General features: G+C 40.4%; 1 protein-coding gene across 1 annotated transcript in view; it reads right to left on the bottom strand.

The window, feature by feature from the left end:
- The window catches only part of TNS3 (tensin 3), a 317,735-nt gene that overhangs the window by 9,500 nt on the left and 289,025 nt on the right, over positions 1 to 19,210 (bottom strand). The window contains exons 22-28 of the mRNA XM_026063948.1: positions 14,460 to 14,631; positions 11,298 to 11,941; positions 10,535 to 10,621; positions 6,810 to 6,941; positions 4,340 to 4,435; positions 2,659 to 2,736; positions 872 to 949 (exon numbers count right to left, since the gene is read on the bottom strand). Of these exons, the coding sequence (XP_025919733.1) occupies positions 872 to 949; positions 2,659 to 2,736; positions 4,340 to 4,435; positions 6,810 to 6,941; positions 10,535 to 10,621; positions 11,298 to 11,941; positions 14,460 to 14,631 (1,287 nt within the window). The remainder of the gene's footprint in view (positions 1 to 871; positions 950 to 2,658; positions 2,737 to 4,339; positions 4,436 to 6,809; positions 6,942 to 10,534; positions 10,622 to 11,297; positions 11,942 to 14,459; positions 14,632 to 19,210) is intronic.

Here is a 19,210-nt window from a genome sequence, read left to right as displayed (position 1 = left end):
AGAGCAGCCTTAAGGCTACCAAGGGGTACCAAGAGCACTACATCCAGTAGTGGTCAGTGATGCCACCGCACTTTTTCAGACAGGCTATTCACTAGCCATCTATAGGTCAGCTGCAGGCAAACAAAGTTGGTGAGAAGCAGAACGCACACCTACACAGTTGCTGCAAATACTGCTCAGAGTGGTACAGACAGTGCCAGTACGTAACATTGCACCATTTGGAAGTAACCCTGTCAAGGCTCATCTGTCACATCAATAAGCTCAAGGCAAGACAACTTAATTTGCCAGAAGGGGAGGTGGGTGCTGCAATAAGCTTGAGGATTCATAAAACAGCATCCGATGGAAAAGACATTGAAAACTTCACTTCCTAACAACATGCGGCATCAAGTGAAACACAAGGCAATGGTTTTCAATGTTTTTTCCAATTTGTGGGCTAGTAAGCACTTTCCTGTGGCAATGCTGACTGCTATGCTGAGAATTTAACCCTACTCAATATTTTCCCTAATTGCCTTTTGCAGACCTCTTAGGCATAGTCCATGAAGTTCTGCAGACCACGGGTTGAAAATACCTTCCGTAAGTTTGTCAGTTACAAAAGTAATGACACCATGTACAAATCAGTGTGCCGGAAACAGCCTATGCATACCTCACATTCTCACAGGAGGCACGACTGGAAAGCAAACACCGGGTTGTACAACTTGCAAAAAACAGAAGGAACTTTGTACCTATCCTCACAGTGCTCTTTACACTTCTACACAGCACTCTAAACTTAAAATGCTCCCTTTAATCATTTTTCAGCCCAATCTGAGCCTCATATTTTCCCAGCCTGTAAAATACATAACTTTGTGACAGTCAAATGCAAGGGAAGTTTACCAACCTGCACCCTGTTTGAGAAGCTCCGCTGCTGAGTTTGCAGCAGTCTGTGGAGAAGTTTCTGCTATCTCCTCCAAGGGATCTGCAAATAGAAAACACCATCCACATTTTGATTGTACTTGAATAGACAAATCAATGCATGTGGTCAAGTTTAAGTCTAGCTCTAGTAATTGTGATCTCATGTACTGGACAACTCTTGGCCAGAAACATTAAACAATCTTGTATCTGCAACAGTAAGCACTCACGCCATGTGGTTTTTGTGCTGCATCTTTTTTTTCCCCCAGTGCTACAGGAGAGATGCTTAACCCTTTACCTCCAGACAGTGAAAGATATAACTATGTACTGCTGAATGGACACGATACTACATTAAAACAATATTAATAACTAYATTCCCTCATCCATTCTGTAACTTCTATGTCTTTAAACTAGTACAAATTTAATTATCTAATTTAATTTGTATAATTTACACTAATTTAAACACAAAGACTAAGATTTTTCAATGAAATCAATTAATTTATTTTGATTCAGAAACTGACAACTTAATTCTTCTTTCTTCATGCATATGTAAAACACAGAAACTTCTGAAGTATACAGACAGCAGTGGAATGTTTGCCTCCAAATCTGCTAAAATGAGTGAGATAATTGTACATCTGCGTGTTATTTTGGTTATATAAAAGTTAGTAAAATATTTCTCACTTAGGGCTGTATTTGATATGACATAGACTCTCTTTGAATACATTCAAATAAGCAAGGGTGAGGCAATAATACTAAGTGTGACACTATTCACATTTAAAGTTATCCATATGCTTTCAATGATTTGTGATCTGTGTCCAGAATCATTAACCAACAGAACATCTTTTTAAAACGCTTGACCATATCAAGATTCCAAAATAAATCCATTCATTTCACTGCAATATGTTTGTCCAGGAAAAAGGAAAATGTTTTAGTCCTGCACTTCTGCCAGAACAGAAGGAACTTTCCATTTTAGGTGAGGAGGATAAGGGGAACAAAGCCACCCACCACACTGGTTTGCCATATAAAGAGATCTCTGGTCACATCTACCATAGCACGTTTTTGTGCTAAAATGGTTTCATTAATACATTTGCATAATTCAAGTGCTATGTTTGAACACTGACATATGGCCTTTAAGAAAAGTTTAAAGAGTTCAGTGGAAAACCACAAGAATGTTTAACATTTCAATAATACATCTGGTGTTAGTTTCATGTGGGAGAATTAAACAGGCAAGGCAACTGAATTATGGGGCAAGAGCTGCATAACTGCATTCTGCTGTTGTCCTAGAGTGGTTTATGAAGTGGTCAAAATCACAGTTAGAATCACAGTCCCATAACACAACACAGGCTCTTCCATCATTTACTAAACAATATTTGGACCTGTGTAAACTGCTGCTTGTTTCCTGTCAGCCTCACACTCAGGGCACCTGCTGTTCTTTATCCATCTTGCTTTCCCTAAGGCCTTTTGCCACCCAGACCTGAAGAGTGGTTAAATCTAACCATACATGGGCATAATTTCATGTCTGAGAAATGATTTCTTTTTTTCCTAAATGCTGGATTACTGTGCTAACTTCCATGACTCATATACATTTATGATTGGAACATCACAGTACTAGTCTGCTCACAACTGCTCTTGGATAAGAGCCTGCAGCAACACTGAAGAGCCACTTTAAAAATGCAGCACCCTCCCCTGTGCACTCTCACTCAGGTCTTGACTTCTGACATGTTCACCTGCCTTCAGACACTGGCATTTTGGAGCAGAGCCATGGCTGGGGCATACCTCTGTCCGGGATGAGCAGCTTGCAGGGCAGTGCCAGGGGAGTAATGGAGTGCTGATAAACCAGGGCCGTCAAACTCCCTGCAGTCAGAAGAGCAACAAGACATGCAGGATTAACTTGGTGGGCAAAGTAAAGCTCAAGAGTTATGCTTGCTTTCAAATGTTTTATAAGCAACCTCCCCTGCCCCCCCTGGTCCTCCCCATAAGCCACTTTAACAGCTATTTTTTTGAGTTAACTTTAATGGATTCATGTTCCCCAACACTGTCCCAGTTGGCTGTACTTTGACTAACCACAATGATATACTCCCCTTCCCTCCCCCCCAACACACTGCTTAAATCCCAAACTAAATAAATGGCTTTGCTTCAAATGTAGAAGTGCAAGGACGACAAAAACACTAGCACATGCATGTTAGTAAATTCCATTTGATACTCTTAATGTGTGATACATTAAATGTAGTAGTACCTTGTGAAGAAGGTAAGAGCACAAGGGGTTGATGCTATAGGTAGACAGTGAAAGAGCTAGCAGTTCTGTCTCTTCGTCATCTTCTCTCCACTGTCTAGTTGTTAGTCTGCATGTACCTCTGTTTTGGGCTTTTAAAAATATAAAAGATGGCCTAGAGAAAACCTCCCCCACTCAGTATGATGCTGACATACATAATTGTCTCTGTTAAGTTATTCTTCTTTTAATTAGTGCCCTAAAATCTGATTATTCAAAGCCACTTTTCTAATATGGACCCAGTCATTAGTCATCGTCATGATGATAGACCATATTTTGAGGAGATGGACAATATTCATCCGTCTATTTGTACAAAAAGTTATCCTTCAAATCCATTTACCTGCAAATATTGAACACTCTACTCATGCTAAGTTCTTGAGAAAAATCATAGTTCAGACAATCAATCTCATTTTTACAGCCCATCAAAAATTGCTTTGACATGGAAAGATGACCCAATTCTGCTAACATATATACTATTAGTGCTTCAGTGTCACAAATGCGTGATACTGCCTTCCTACCAAGTGAAGCAGTTTGAGGCTGTACGCATTTAAAGATTAGGAGATGCTCAAACTAAATGAGTAGTAGGGCTACATATGCATCATAAACAGATATTTCAAGACGAAGGCAAGACTGGGCTAAAACCTCTGATTTGAAATACCTCTCATGTCAAACACTGACAAAGTTCAATCCACCTTACTTCAAACAGAATTTGCCATTCTGCGGCTTCTTTTTATGATAGAAGACCCTTTCACAGGTGATGTGCTTCTGTTGCATTACATTATGTAGCCTGATGCAGTATAATGCACTTTTTACTATATGAAAAAAAACATTCTACTCCGGAGTCATTTTGCTGGTATACAGTATAAATATAGCAAAAAGACAAAATCGGCAGAAGATCCTGAATAAATAAGGCCACCTACAGTCATCTAGCTGAGCTCTGTGCCATTGCAGCTGTGCACTGCAGCTTGAAGCTTGCTCATGTGCATCTATGCTAGAGTGCACTGCAGAGACACTTTAGGTAAATGTGTAGAAGGCTGCTATTACAACAACCTCAAATGTGTTCCTGCAGAAATCTTCAAGACTTAAACAAAATATTCTCTCATTCTCTCATTTCCATTCCATTCCAAACAGCTCTGGCAAATACAAAATATTTCCATTTTCTGCATCTCTGTGATGCACAGTACTTACCAAAATATGGTTCATTTGGGCATCCTTTCAAGCGCACCCCCTTGTGAGTGCACTCAATCAGAAAATGCCTTACAAGTTCATTTGACAGATCTCCAACTGTTGCAAAACAGAAAGAAAACACATGAAGAGAATCAATGAACACACAAGTCTCACAAATTAGAAGGTCTTTATGAGGCAGCTTTCCACATTATCACCAAATGTTTTATACACAGCAGGCAAAGAATGCATTAGAGTTGTTCTGCTGCAAGATTACAAGCTGGAGTGAAAAGGCTATTCTGTCAAAAAAAGCAAACAAACAAATAGCCCACTTCAGATAACCAGAGACAAAGATTTTATAAGCAGAAGTAACTGACATCTAGACATGCAGAAGTGTCCAAAATGTCCAAGCATGGTCCCAACTATAGATAGGAACAAAATTTGGAAACCAAAGGGTTAGAAATTCTGGTGCACTTGCCAATTAGAAGAACTTGTATCCAGTGTGACAACAAGGGGCTAAAATTATGACAAAATACTCAAATTTCTAATGACAGGACAGAATATTGCTCACAGAAATTTTCCAGATCAAAAGATCTAGTTGCACTAAAGTAATGCTGCCAAGTCTGTCGGTGAATTTGTAACTTTTAAAATGTTTGCAGTCTTATTATAAGCCTTTACTCCTGGAAACAAGTGATTACACGAGACTCTCAGGTTTCTGTAGTTTGCTAGAGCTTTAAAGAAAGTTTATTTCCCTCAAGGCTCTAGGGCAAATCTTTAAACTGTAAGCTGGGAGACAACAAAGTCCATGGGGCATATAAAAATTCCCTTGAGATTTAGCATTTTTTTAAATACACACACACATGTGTGTGTGTATAATTAAGACAAAATCATTATTTCTCCAAAGGCTTGTTCACAGTGTTTCACATCTGACTATAGACTGGAGCGCTCTCCAAGTAATGAAAGTTAACCCATAGCTATAGGGCAAAGCTGCCTGAACATTCAAACCTCAGCTAAAGACCTGTAAATACTCTCTTTGACTCTGATTTTGTCAGCCACAGCCCAGAGGATGCGTGATATCAAGGGCCAATACAGATGAGCACATTAGCCTGGACAGCAGGAAGTTCTGTGTAAAGCAAATATTGCAAAGCTCACCTTTTCAAACGGCTTACTGTTTGCCCTTATGCTCTCACAACATTCAAAATAAATGAATATAAGGATACGTGAGAAGGAGAAGCCTTGAACAAGAAAACTGTGCATGAGATGAAACAAACTTGTGCTCTCCAGGATGAAACAGCGGGAATTAAAGAAGTTAGTATCACAGAGCAAGAAGTGGATGAATGTTACAGTCCTGAACAACCTTTTCTCTTGCTGTCACCAGTGGCGGCAGCACAACCAACCAATTGGCTCTTAAAGGCTGATGAAGTTTGGATTTCCATGTCTTCCCGGCCTTCACTGGTTCCAATGAGAAAAAAAGACTAATAAGTGCTCCTACAGCCACTTTCCATTTGCCTCCTTATTGGTGCTATCACCAGCGCACCTTTAATGCCTACTTCAAATAAGACATTACACTGATTCTGCTGATGCTTCTGGACAATAAAAAGAAAGATTAAATGGCAATTTTTTTTATTAGAAATTGTCTCAATATTCCAGGTTAAGTGTACAGAATTTGAAAGTGTTATTGTAATTGAGGCAGACTGCTATCCTTGCCCCAGAGTGAGCAGAGTGATCTTTGAGAAAAAGAACAATGGACAAAATTGCATTTCTACACACACAGCACTATGATGCTTTCCTGTCATCTCAGTTCCTTACCTCACCAGGCAACATATACCAATGGAACATAATAAGCTTTGTCAAAGGAAAATAGTAGCAGTGAAAACCACCCCACCACCCTTGCAGTAGCACAGATGGAGCCATGAACCCTACCGATGCTGCCTCCTGAGTTTCCATACACTGATTAATGCTTTCCATATGCTCTTTTCATTTTTCCTTTCACAGCTAACAAACACAAGTTATACATGGAGGCAATGGAGTTGGGAGATGTCTATCCCATCCTTCTCATTAAATAACTATCATTTTCCCTTAGGGATTTATTTCTAATGTAAAACTGTCTCAAAACAAAACCCTGGGGTCAAAAATATTCAACCTTCCAGCCAAGCGAAAACTTTACACGGTGGTATTTGGATCAAACACAGACTTCTAACTGCTAGTGACAACCCATTACTGAGATGACACTGGTTTTCTATTAGGTTGATAAGGTACAATATATGAAGAGCCACAATGTGTATATATTTATAACCAGTTGTGAAACTATCAAATACCACAAGTTTCTTATCCGGTCACATTCAATAAGATACTGCTGCAAGAAACCAAATGGAGCCCTTGATTGAAACTGCACGTACTGGAAGAGGAGAAGATTCCCCCAGATTACTACACAGTGATAAAGACTTCCCATCACGTGTGCCTGGTTAAATGGTAGGTAGAAGGCATACAGTACCTTTCTTGTTTAACTGCAGCACAGAAGGAGGTGGCGTAGCAACTTTCATTGCTAGCCCGTAGGCTCCCCGGAAAGAATGACTGTCTCGAACAATGAATGACCCAGGCTCCTTGTCCTTGAGAACAGCAATGGCTGCAAAGGATGCAGGGAAAAAGAGAGAAAAACATTTCCAGAGCTACATACACAAAGAAAAGTACAGTTCCAAGTCTATAACTAATAGGATAGTAAGGAAAAGCAGAACATCCTCTCTGTCTCCATTGCTGTAGAACAGACTATAACCAAACATATTTGGGGGACTGGAATGGAAACATCTCACGTGAACCTCACAGATACATATGGCAAGAAAAGCCTCAGGTACCATCCACTAGTGATTTTTAACTGAGAAGAATGTGCAGGTCCCACCAGGATTCCTGCAACCAGTGCTTTCAGTGGCAAACACTGGGCCATTGCTGGTAAACTGCTGCTACCCAGCCAATTAATCAAAATTTATCAAATTAATATTGCCCACTAGTCTGCCAACTGATCATCAGTTGATTTTTACACAGCAGCTTTAGTCCGTGTCTTGGGTCAGTGCCTTCAGGCAGGTAGCGAATGGTACCCAAGAAAATTAATAGCAGGAACTCTTGGGTAAAGCCTTACAATTTTGTCCCAGGGCTTTTCATGTATCCAGAGCACTGTGCAAACATTGGTTAATAATTCACATTGTAGTGCTGAACTAGGTAAATAGCAGCAGTAGTGAAGGCAGAAAAAATAAAACCTGAAGACTTTAGGACTGAGAATTTTGGGGCATTGATATTCATATATAAACTTCCAGGCATCCAGAGGCAGTTTCAGGCTGACAGTGCTGATGTAAGCTTCCAAATGAAATTTTAAGTTCAAGTTCACAGCAGAGTATTACCCCTCCCTTAAAAGGGACAACAACAACCTGACCTCAAAAGCACTTCTAAGGATTATAATTGGCCAACATGGCAAAAGATAAAAAGATTAAATGTTTTTTGTCCTTGTCTTTCTCTCTGATAAGAGTGATGAGATCAAAGCAAATTCAACAAAATGATGGCAGACTGGCAAACACTGCACCTCACTGGAGCACACACATATGCACACACACATACGTCCAGGCAAAGGAAAGGTGTCCCTCTTCCCAGTTCCTCTGGCCCCGCATTTTTGTTTTTAAGCGAAGAGGGAAAGTTGATTCCTGCTGGTATTTCGTCTGCTGGTTCGAAGCATGACAGGGAGCAGAGCTACAATTCCCAGCTGGGCTGGACAACATTGTTTGCTTTTCCTCCACAGTCTCAACAGCAGGAGCACAGCGGTTCTCAGCCACCACTGACTTCCTGCTCCACAAAGCACTCGCACCCTCCCATTTGTTTGAAAGCAAGGGAAGGGATGAAAGCAGTATTTGTCCTCTGAGCGTCCAAGCATTGAAATACCTTTACCTCTGTATACTGTGGTGGCTGCTTGCAGTCTGATCTGCAGTCCCCTCCACCCAGGAGGAATCATTTACAGGGAAACTGCCCCTTACTTTGCAGGAGTCTGCTACCAACTCTGCAACCTGACAGCCCAAATCTGTACCTCTCTTTGAAAAAGGACAAACGGGCCATCTAACAAAGTGTCGATTCATCTTAACCCATCATATAACTTTAGTACGTTTCATTATCTCTTCCCCCCCCCCCCCCACTCCTTAAACATTCTGAAAGTACTTTTGGTTGTTTCCAGAATTTCTGATGATCAGCAAGCCTTCAAAGAAACCCCAGCAAAAGCCCAAATCTGACCCTAGAGTCCTTAGCTGTCTGTATACACGGAACAAGGAAGTTGCATATTTTGGGCATGAAGCCACATTTTACAAGGCCTGAGCAATGATTACATCATAAACATATATACAGATATGCACCTGTGATTTTTTTTTTCATGAAAAACAAATAACAACAGAAAATGAGGAAAATATAGACACAATTGTCTGGTAACCTGTTTGAGTGAGTAAAGCAAGTGCATGTACAGTCTGCTCTATTCTTCCGTAAGATGGTGAAGGGAAGAAAACAACTATTTGTACAGTAACCTATCACATACAAAAGGGAGGAGGAGGAATATATAAAATCCTGCAATTCAGCAGAACTTGCATAACATGTCTAAATCTGCAAGGGAGCAGGAATCATTTGTCACACAAGCAGTCCATTAAGTGAAGGGGGAAAACAAACAAACAAACAAACGTACTCCCTCTCCCCAGCAACAGCATTTAAAGCACTTTGTAAAGAGGGATTTTACTTGGTTGGGTGAAAAAGGCATACTAAAAGGTTGGGAAGAATATTCTTCTTTCAAGCAGCAGCATGCTAGGTTTAATCTTCCTTTATGATCTATTCCCCTCTTTGGACTTGCATCAAGTCAGGAAACTTCCTTTGCACATTTAAACCCTTAGTGCTCCCTCTGGGTCGGGGAGTACACAAGGGGAAGACTGGAGTGAAAGGACCAGTAAAACACCATCCAAAGATGAATAAATAATCTGTTTTCTATGACCTTCTCTTCCCTTGTGCTCATATTTATCACTACACTATAAGAGGCATCCTCACAGTTTGAGAAACTATGCACTAGACAGACACAGCAATTCATCATTTGCCAATAGCTGAAGGCTATTTTGGTTCCAGTTCAAACTTGACAGGATGAATTCCCTTCGAAACGCAGAACTACGCTTTATGATGTTTCCTTTTCAACAACCACATTTTAAGAGTCCCTGTTTAAAATCTTGTCATAACCCATTAAACACAATCCAGTATAGTTGACTCTTACAATACAGGCACAAGGACTGTCAGACCAATTGTATTTGCAAAGCACCCAGCAAGGTTTATTTATCTGTTAGTGCAGGGACAAAGAGTAAGTGCGTATGTACACATTTCCACATATGTAATAAAAGCTTTCTCAATCTCACTTGATAATACATCTACATACAGATGTATTATATCTGTTTAGCACATCATACAGATGTTATTCTATGGGAGTATTATTTTGTGACCTTTAGAAATAACGTAGCTCACTTGCACCTGACAATGAAACACAGCCTACAGAATGACTAGTAGATACATATGCTTTTATGCTGAGTTCTAGCTAATGAAATACTCTGATATTTAACACCTCTCAACTTATCTACGCAGGAAAATACACATGGCTGAGCTCATGCCAGAGCAGCATGTTTTGTACCCAAAAGGTTTTTGAGACCAGCCTGTTGTTTGGTATTGCTTCATGCATACCTGCCTTTCCAAGACCTGGAGGCCAAAACAGTTCTGCCAGGCAAGCTGCTGAAGACTCAGCATAACATAGGTCTGCATTAATAGAGCATTTTCTGCTTGCCTAATCTCCTTTTTCTTTCAGCATACATTAAAATGACTTCCACTGCTGTGAGGAGGCAACAGACAAACCAGCTTTTTAGTAAATCAAACTTTCTGCAGCTACCCCAGGCAGATTTAAATTATTTTGTGGTTAGTTCGGTAAGGCTAATAATTTGTCTGATTAACATGACTTATTTTTAGGACTACTCAACTGCCCTATATCCTCAAATTCAGTCTTTGGCCAAAATAAGTTAGTAAGGTTGGCTCTTGTCCTTGTAGGGCTAAGACCAAGTTAGGTTTTGCACTTTTTTTAGACATCAGGTAGGCATCAAAGAAGTTTTTAAGAAGGATTCACCAACCAGCCTTTCTGTTAGTGAATACCCCCAAAATATACATCAATTGGTATACCTTGTTCTCTTGAAATATCTGGCTTATACCAAAACTTGGAAGTGTCCTGGACAAATTTTACAGTCACATGTTTATCAGTTGTGTTTTCTGTGAAATAAAAGGGGGAAAAAAAATCAAGAAATATTCTAAATACACATGGCATTTTTTGCTTTTCTTTCCCACTTCCAACCACGTTAATTACTTTAAAAACTCACAGTTAAAAGGACAGTCTAGAGAAGCTCTGAACTGTCTTAGAACCAACAAATGTAATACCATATATTGTCTATGACTCTGCAAGCCCTCTTAAAGTTTCATTTTGCCACAGCTATAAAATATAAAAAATCTTCCTACCTTAATAAAACTATATTAACTACAAAGCTTTTCAGTGGGGCTCAATGAATACATACTGGATGACCCCAGCTACATTTTCAACAGTTCTTGACATGAGTCTAGCAAAGATTCAGGAAGAAGTCAGCCTTTATTAAGAGAAGTTCGATTGCACACTGCTTGCTTGTGGCTTGGCAGCTGAGAGGGAGGGTTGCCCTTGGCCGACATCTAGTGAAGTGCAGAAAAATCTTTGCAGTTTTGTCCTCAGAATGGATACATCTAAAGCCAGTGAACTGGTGCCTCTTACTGCAAACATTCAAGTCCTCCCTGCCATTTTCATTCCATTTCTTTTTTTTTTCTTTTTCTTTTCCTCCCCATTTTAAAAATTCCCCAAAATGCTTTTCATAATCCCAGACAAACTCTAATATATTGCACATTTCTCTGATGTAAAACCTACCTGGCAATGGGGAAGTGCTTAAAACTTTTGAGAAATCTGGAAGGACATTTGGGAAGGGGATGCTGATTGTGCTTCCACTGTGGGGGCTAGAGAAGCCACTTGAAGAGGGTGAGATGGAGGCAAAGGAACGGTCTCCTTCAGAGGACCTCTTTTTCTCTGGAAGAGGTGGCTGAGAGTGCAGGTTCCCTCCATGGTGCTGCTGAACCATGCTGTTCTGACCATTGTGTCCAGAGGCTGCTGTAAGAAAGTTGTACGGCAAAAAGCCGTTGTCCTCTGCACTTGCCACTGACAAGCTCACGGCTTTAGGAGAGAGGCTAGTGTTGGCCCTGAAAGTAGCTTGCTTCTCCTCTCGGGGGGAGCTGCTGCCCACGTTGCTCCCACCGTAGTTGAGGTAGGCCTGGGCGCTGCTGTTGACAGCAGGCTCTTGCTGCTGCTCTGCTGGTGAATTCTCCCGGCTGCTCAGGGTGACCGCTTGCAGTCCTGGGGTTTGGAAATGAGACAAGAGAGAACCATCTTGCACAGGGTTTGAAAATCTGGAAGGCACAAGGTAACTTCCTGCTGGCCTGCTGTTTCCCATTGAAAGTTGGAGTGCCGGGGAAGATTTAGGGCTGCTTTCAAGCCAAGGACAATCTGTTGCAGAAGAGCTGTCAAAAAACCCAAAAATCAAACACAGAAATAAAACAACAGCCAAATCATTTCCTTAAAATGTCAGTGTATAACCCATACTGCAATCATCACTGAAGGCAGTAAGTCACCTTACTCAAGCCAGTACCTTTGGGTGGCATTTGACAACATGCGGGATTTGGTGATGTAGCTGGCTGAAGAAATTCCTGCCCCACTGTGACCACCCATGCTGCAATGGAGCTCATCCCTTTCTGCCTCATCTGCCCCTCCACCCAGCCATGCTCACACCAGTGGTTCTGAGTTTGCACTGTAAAGCAGACCATCACATTGATCACAGTTAAAAACACTCTTCCTCCCTCCCTTTTTGGAGGTATTTTAATATGAATCAATTCAGTGATTCTGCTCACAGCACTGCCCCATAGGCAGTGGTCCTGGAGATCTATATCCATAGTGAGCTGCAGGGCTGGCTGGAAAGGAGCAGTGGGAGGCCCACCCAAGAATTTCTTGAGCCCAGGTTGCCATCAAAGGCAGAGGTTTACGGAGTAATACCGACACTGCCACAGCATTTCTTACATGCAGAATCTCATTGTGTTCATTTTGAAAGAAAACAAACTGAGTAATAGGCTGAGGAGGGAACTGTGCACCATCATACAATAAATAAGTAATTATGGTAAGAACACAGTCCAAAAGACCCAACTCTTAGGCCAGGTCCCTTTCTAATATAATTTACATTAAAAAAGGAAGAGAGGCAGGTCCAGTGGTTAATTTATGTACATGGGAGAAAAACAAAACACAAGGCGATAGATGCTTCCAGAAACACTGACTTTTCCAAGCCTCTTTTTGACTGACAGAATTAAACACTGCAACAGCAGGCATCAGATTTTTCAGTTGGTTAACAGTTCCACCTGCCCAAATGCACAATAAATATCCTTCTAACCAAGACGTGCTAAGCTTCTGACCAAATCAGCTCCTTCCTTCTGAAAGAGAAATGCCCTTAGATCATGGCTGGAAAACATTACCAGCAGGATCTGATGTAGGGAGGAGAAGGGGTTATGAAGAGAGATTGTGAGATTCATTTCTGTAATGTGAGACCCATTGTGGGATACAAAGGGAAAGAGCTGACTTGAGAGAGAAAAAAATAGAAAGAAAAGATTTATAATTCAAAGGGAACTGTGGAAATGGATATCAGTAGATTTGAACATATCAAAGTAGAAGGACCATAAAAATGGAAGGGAAGCACAGAGAAGAAAATATCATTCGGGGGGAAAAAAAAAAGCAGCTGCAGCTATCTGCTAGATGAAATGAAAAACAACAGGAAAAAAAAGTATTTAGCAAGAAGGAAACAAATCTTTCGAGAGAAAGTTTAAAGTAGGAATGTAAACTTGATAATTACTGCATTGTTGGATGCTGAGCTCTTAACTCTATCCATTTATAATGAAATGTTGTATACAGGTCCGCCTCAGAAAATACTCCTAATATATTTTGTTTAGGGGATTGTGATTCACATTCATAATCACAAAATAACAACATCTTTTACAGTCCAAGCACTTACAGAAAATGAAACCAGTTAGATGGGAAAAGAAATGGGAAGAGGAATCAACATTGTTTGTTTAGGTCCTTACTGAGAGTTTGACACATCAACTAACAAGATTCCTTCCAAACACTTACTTTGAAAAAGCAGCCAATTGTCGATGAATAATGATGGGATAATTAGACATAAAGGAATGCTGGAGAGGGGATCTGCCCTTGCAGGAGGAAACCCAGTGACCAGCTGTAATCATCAACCTCATCTGTTCCCCTAGGAAAACCTTTACTGAATAGGTAAATAATAATAGGGAATAGCTAATGACTAGTACCACTGACTGCCATGGTCTTCTGAATCTTCTAATAGTTACCTGGGATCCCCTGTCTGTTTGCTGTGTTTCCTGCTCTCCTCTTAAACTCAAATTGTAAGATTCTTGTGACAAGGGGTATTCTGTAAATTTATACTTTTCAAGCTCTGGTTCAGAGCCCTACATGTTTATGGCAATACAAACAGGAAATAATAAAATCTCTCAGCTTGTTGGGCAGGTGAAGGGAAGCCAGCTGTTCACCACCAGGAACAAATCCCCTGATATTTCACTGACTATAAACGCATTTACTACAATGAGCAGAGTGCTCCCTCTCTCTAAAATACATACTTAGATTTCTTATGAAACAACTTATTTCCATGTGAAATTTCACAAGATACTTTTCAGTAAAGCATTAAAGAAGCTGGTTAAGCACTCAGGAAAATATGTATGAGCCTGTACCTTAACTATGAACTCCTGTTTAATTTTGTGTCCCCATTTATTTTCAAAGCTCAAAATGTTTCTCAGATATATAACTGATATTTGTGTATGCGGCAACTTCCAGCTGGTGGGCAACATCATCATCAAGTGTCACAACCAAAGTCAAAGCCCTTGACCAAACGCTCTGCAATGAAGATGCAAGCATAACATCTCAGCTGGAAATGAGAGTTATGAGAACTAAACAATAGGCAGGAGAATCAGTTCCTACCTTTCTCCCCCTGGGACAGAACTGTTACTTGAAACAGTACACGAAGATGCAAAAGCGCGCTGAAAGGCGGGATCCGGCTGCATGTTGGCCCTCAGCAAAGCAGGGTTAGTGCCCATGGTGCTGTCAGACATCACAATAGAGCGGTTAAGGGCTTCTGTGTAACCTCGCGATTCTGCAGCAAAGGAAATGAAATAAAAGACACATTAAAAAATTCACATTTTTACAGAATGACCTGTTCTCCTTCTCTTAGTAGGAGTATACAGAAGAATGTTTCCATTTTTGAGCAGTTACAATTTATTTCACAACATTACATTGACTGCTGAAAATATCCACAGGAGAACAAACAGCAGAAGGGATCAAGATTACAAAATTGCACCAAACCATTTGATCAGTTCTCCAGGGTGTGTTCTCTAGCCTGAAAGATGGGAACAGACAAGTCTATTTAAAATTCTTCTGCATTCCTCAGTCCACAGTGTAAGACAGATATGTCTAATCAAGTTTCATACATAACCGTACACATAAAAAGATCTCCTATTCAGGCAGTATGCACGTAAATACCAAAGTGATAGGAAACTGAAATGTTAATTGTTTCTCTTGGTATAGCTGTAGAATCCTGCTCATATAAGGACAGAACTGGGTTTCAAAGGAAGCTGATGAGGACAGAAAAAATATGGGTTTAGTTACCAGCACAGCCATGCAGATTTCAATTGTCCTTTGTTCACATCATGCAGACAAATAAATAAATAAACAACAGCTCGTAAACAGCTTTGGTGCAACTGGTTGCTAAATTGATTTAAGTCCAAACTATGTGCAATTTAATTATAGCGGCCATAGATACTATGGGAAATCATTAAAATGGGATGTACTTGGATGAGGAATAATGTGGATGCAATTATTAAAGAGCTTGATAATAGAACAGTTTACTCCCTTTCTTTATAGTCCCATTGTTATGACTAGCCAAGCTCAAATGTGGATTCGATTTAATTATGGCTATTTTAGACTAGTACAGTCTAAAGCAATACAAAAACTGTCCAGATAAACCCAGGTTTAACTGCACAATTTTCTACCATAGACAAGGCCATGCACTATAATCTTGCAAATGCTTAAGCATCTGAATAGCTTCATACACATGAATAGTTCCATTGACCTAAACTCTTGCAAGACGGGAACCTAAATAAGGAGATTACAGATGAAACAGCATCTAATTACTGTCTCTTGAATGGAGAAAGGGAAAAAAAAACCACAAGAGAGCTAGGGAACAACTCCAGCTCTGGAAAAAGTTAAGGTGATTTTAACACATATTTTCCATAAGGAAGCCTTTTTAATGCTGTAAAAAGGAGAAAGGTTCTCACTATTTCTGTGAGCTCCACTGAAACAAGTCTAAATTAATCTTTCTTTCCCTTCAATTCATGGCAGAACCTGGCCTGAATGGAGAGGGTGTGAGGTACTTAAAAGAAATGCCTGAGATAAGAAAATCTGCAAATCAGTGCTCTGACTGAAGACTATTTGAATTCCTCACATAGCACACATACCGTATAGAGAAACCATTTAACAGGATGAAGAAAGTATTAGAAAGCTAACAAGCTTTTAAAATATCCATCACTTTATTTTAATCATACCCATACTAGCCTTTAAAGCAAACGCTAAGGAAATACTGCAGAAGCGTGCATGGTGGGGAAGAGCTAGCAAAGTCTGAATCGATATCCATCTAACAGAGCAGATGTATTACAGTCATGCTCATACTGGTGCAAACACAGAACACAGCTGCCTGTATCAACCCATGATTTAGGCCACACTCCTACTGAAATCAGTGGTGCTTGTTTACCCAAGAATTTTAAGATCGATGTTAAAGCCTTCAGCAATGATTTCAAAATACGGTAAAGTAATAATACTTTAGTATTATAGTAAAGTAATAATACATTATCTTAATTATTATCTGAGAAAAAGCTGATCAGTTGAAGGCGGTTTGCTCAAATATTGCATGTCTGATGACCACTAGAGCCACCCAAAGAATGTAACTTTCCCTAGGCTAAAAGCAGATAGATCTACTGAGTGCAGCATCTGTAAGACAAAATATCTTAAGAGTTATAGTCTCATCTCTGCACAAGAACCTGTGGATGCCTCCCAATTATACTGCAGCCTGGGATGCTGCTGCTGCTGCTCTATGGGTGAGGCTAATGCATTCCTTACAGGCATGGGAATAATGATGGAAGGCGTAACCCCACATGATCGTTCATTTACGTGCTTCTGCCCCCCCCCCCCGTTCCCTTGATATAAGACTACGTAAGGGAGTCACTGGGATCCAGTTACACAGAAGCTGGGGGGAGAAAGGGGAGGGGAATTCCTCCTGAAATAATTTAAAAGCTTGTCCCACTCTTATGCAATCTCAGCTATGCGCATAAGAGCTAATCTAAAGCATTTATACATAACAAAGACCTCTCCCTCCCCCTCAAACTAATAACAGCCCTTGTTCAAAGACATGAACCAAGACTTGCTTCTCCCCTGTTGTAGGCCTTGGATTGTTTTTGTTATCTTTACAACACTGAACATCACGTGAAAGAAGGACCGCTGTCATGCCAATAGAAGCAGCATTTCTTTTTATACTCAATTTTCACAGGTGTAAGAGATTAAAATAAGAGTGAAAGGCTGCAGGGAGCAAGGCTTGTAATCTGCAGAAAGAATGCAAACTCTATACAACTATTCCCAGGCCAGAAACAAGTGCATCTGAAAGGCACTTCCCATGAAAGCAGCTTTGTTTATATTTCAATTAAAAACAAGCTTGCTGAATATTTCAGCTATGTCCTCTCTATTGTCTGATACAGAGTCCACACTTGCCATGTCAGCTTTTAACCCTTTATCTCATGGAATCATAAGTCTGTGCAATCTTATATCTTCTAGGAGATTTTTGAATGCATAGTGGGACTCCCAGGGTATTTGTTTGCTGCAAAGCACTAGCACTTCTAGCTGCAGACATCTGCTAAGTCTATGCCTTGGTCCTATCTGCAAGAAGGTGACAGAACCAGCATCTTCCAACCTGCTTTCCAAGAGCTTGAAAACTCCCATTGAGATCCTCAGTTATTCCTTTCGGGGAAAGGGAGCTCTAAGTCACTGTTCAGCTCCCCCAAACCTCAGCTGGCCTCCCCCACACTCTCTAAGGGTAACCTAAAAGCTGAATGGACACCGAAAAGCATACCATACTAAAACAAGCCATACTAAAACAAGCCAAAATAACTGGACTATGAGCAGTCTTAAAGTGCAACAGAAGGATAAGAAACTTCCTGTGATACTTCCAAATTTGGCAGTCATTTCTATTTCTTGATTCATCCTTTGACGGCTTGCTTCAGCAATGACATAAAAATACAGCCTAATGAAAGGCTGACAAGAAGTCACATCAGATATATCTCCAAAATATTCCCCATCTCAATAGCCTCATTTAGACTGCACATGGAAACGGGTTCCTCAGCTTTCATCTTTCACTTTTCATATTCAAGCTGACAAATCCATTCCTTTAGACAGATTTCCTGACAAACTCATCCACAAAGACAGAACTGAGAACACTAAAGAGTGTAACAGAAGAGTTACACTGGATTTTCTCTGTCCCTTGTAAAAGTAATTTTTTTTTTTGGAAGCTTGCATTTCACTAAGAGTAACAACAACAACTTTTCCTCCCCAGCAAAAAGGCCACATTCTATGAATCTGGTATTTGTTGTTCTCCCAGGGCTCCTCCTGTTACCAGACACGCATTCGCAAGACCTTCCTCTTCCCTTTGAAACATGTCTGGGAAAAGAGCACAATACGCCCCAGTGTTTAGCACAAACTCCATGTCACTTTGCAGCTTGCCACCCAGCTGGCTCCAGCTCCCAACTGGCACTGCCAAAGTGAACTCTGCAATGCTGAGCTGAACCACTACCATATGGAGATGGGCAGAGAGCGAGGAGCTACGGGGGTGATAGGCTTCACTCTCTCTTCCCCACACCTGGGCAACTGGAAGAGTTTCTATGACAAGAATCCCTGCTGGGACAACTGTATTTTTTCCAGGAAACAACAGGTTAGAAGATGGCCACTTCCCATTTCCGAGATTCATTTTGATTTCTTATTAAGCAAGTTACTCCACCACCCACCTGAATTTCTTGCGGAAAATTTAGGCTCAGGTCAGAGCTGAGGCATGATATGTACAAGGAAATGTAGAGCAAGGATCCAAAAATGGAAGACTATGCTAGCCTTTAGTATTAAACATCAGAACAAATTATCTAAAGACACAGTCAATGCTCCATGGCTTGAAGTGTATCAGTAAGGCAAAACATACAGGATAATAAACTTAGGTACATTTTATGAAAGAAGCTTGTTTAGAAAAGTTTCTTTTTGAATCTTAGAATCTACGAAAAAAAAAAGAAGAAAGACCTTTATCAGGGAAAACCAAAAAAGAGGAATTGTAAGGAAGTTTTGGTGTACCAAAGGGAAGAAAATCGGGCATTCAGGCAATCTACCTGTAGTAAGTTCCCTTTTAGATCAAGGCCCAATGCCCAAAGTCATGCAGAAGAATGGAGAAAAAGAACAATCAATGAAAGCAAAACCACCAAAGTATAAAGTACACAGGTAGAGATACACAATAGGCCCAATTTTAGCTCTTCTAAGATCTCACATATTTTGCTAATGTTTCAGTGAAGGATTTCCCTTGTTAAGAGAAAGAGTATTTGCAAAATTACAGTTTCAAAGAAGAAACTGGATCAAGAAAGAATTTCAGGGGAGGA

Source organism: Apteryx rowi, unplaced genomic scaffold, assembly GCF_003343035.1.
Source record: "Apteryx rowi isolate R43461 unplaced genomic scaffold, aptRow1 scaffold_204, whole genome shotgun sequence".
NCBI classification, from domain to species: Eukaryota; Metazoa; Chordata; class Aves; order Apterygiformes; family Apterygidae; genus Apteryx; species Apteryx rowi.
This window is presented reverse-complemented; position numbering and strand designations above follow the sequence as displayed.